The sequence below is a fragment of the Citrus clementina genome, unplaced genomic scaffold (assembly GCF_000493195.1).
Source record: "Citrus clementina cultivar Clemenules unplaced genomic scaffold, Citrus_clementina_v1.0 scaffold_7, whole genome shotgun sequence".
Classification (NCBI taxonomy): domain Eukaryota; kingdom Viridiplantae; phylum Streptophyta; class Magnoliopsida; order Sapindales; family Rutaceae; genus Citrus; species Citrus x clementina.
The window spans coordinates 17769989-17771343 of record NW_006262075.1 but is presented as its reverse complement, the minus strand read 5'-3'; the positions used below and the strand labels follow the sequence as shown (position 1 = coordinate 17771343).

General features: G+C 34.6%; 1 protein-coding gene across 1 annotated transcript; it reads left to right on the top strand.

The window, feature by feature from the left end:
- The first annotated feature begins 126 nt into the window (after positions 1-126).
- Positions 127-1355, top strand: LOC112096994. The gene is made up of 3 exons (XM_024181255.1): positions 127-817; positions 912-1099; positions 1269-1355. The coding sequence occupies exons 1-3, from the start codon at positions 127-129 to the stop codon at positions 1353-1355; spliced, it is 966 nt and encodes a 321-aa protein (XP_024037023.1).

Here is a 1355-nt window from a genome sequence, read left to right as displayed (position 1 = left end):
AATATTGTTCTTAATTGCGAAAATTCATTTGAAGCATGGAGATCAATTGAAAAACAGTTTGGAGTACAATATGAAGCTAGAGTTATGCAATTGAGATATGAAATGAATGTCCTTAGAAAATAGAATATGTCTGTTGAAGAGTACTGTTTAAAAGTAAAAGTTGTTGCTGATAAGCTTGCTTGTGCTAGTAGTCCTATTTCTGAGAAATATTTGTTAATGCAAATTTTGAATGGCCTAGGACCTAGATTTCTAGATCTTGCTTCAATAATTACTACTAATAGAATGTCATATAATGATGCTTATGCATTACTCTTAACACATGAGGCAAGACTGAAACAAAATCATAATACTAAAGATCTGTTTAATGCAAACTATGGAATGGTGAATGCTAACTACTCTCAGTTTAAAGGAAATAATAGGAGGGGTGGTTATAATGGATATCAGGGACAATTTAATGCTGGTAATAGGAATCAAAATGGAGGAAGAGGAATGTCTTTCAACACATATTCAAAAGGATTTCCAACTGGTGGTTATACTGGTAATGCTGGTGGCAGAGGACAACAAATGAATGCATATGCTTATAGACCAATGCTTCACAATAGGCATAATTTCAATATGATTCATGGTTCAACTTTAATGTCTAATGGAAATGGTTCTGATGATAATGTGCCTATCTGTCAAATTTGTCATAAAGCTGGACATGCAGCTGATCTTTGTTCGCACAGACACTTTGATAACTATGTTCCTCAACCTAGACAATTTGGAAGGGGCAGAGGACATAAGTCTGCTTATATGGCTAACTTTGATCCACAAATTGGTTCTGTTTCACAATTTGAAGACTCATTTGCTACAGAGTATCCTAGTTATCATGGCTATCGTCCACCTAATATTAATTCATCAATAAACATCAGATGTTTACTCTGCACTTGGAGTAGCTCATATTGCAAACTTTAAAGGACCAGCTGATGAAAAATGGTATCTTGATAGTGGAGCTACACACCACATCACTAAGAACATGGCTAATATGCATATAAGAGATCAATTCACTGGATCAGATCAGCTCATTATTGGAAATGGACAAGGTTTGCCTATAACACATGTTGGTGATGCATTCTTTCTCTTTAAAAGTTCTAATTCTAAACACAAACATTCACCTATAGCATATTTTGTTGGTTCCTTCCATTACTAAAAATTTGTTAAGTATCTCAAAGCTTACCACTGATAACAACTTGTCTGTTGAATTTCTTGAAAATGTTTGTTTTGTGAAGGATTCTTTAAGGGGACAGGTACTTCTGCAGGGTCTTGCTGAGAAAGGGTTATACAGGCTGTTATTGAAATCATCATCATCTTCTTAG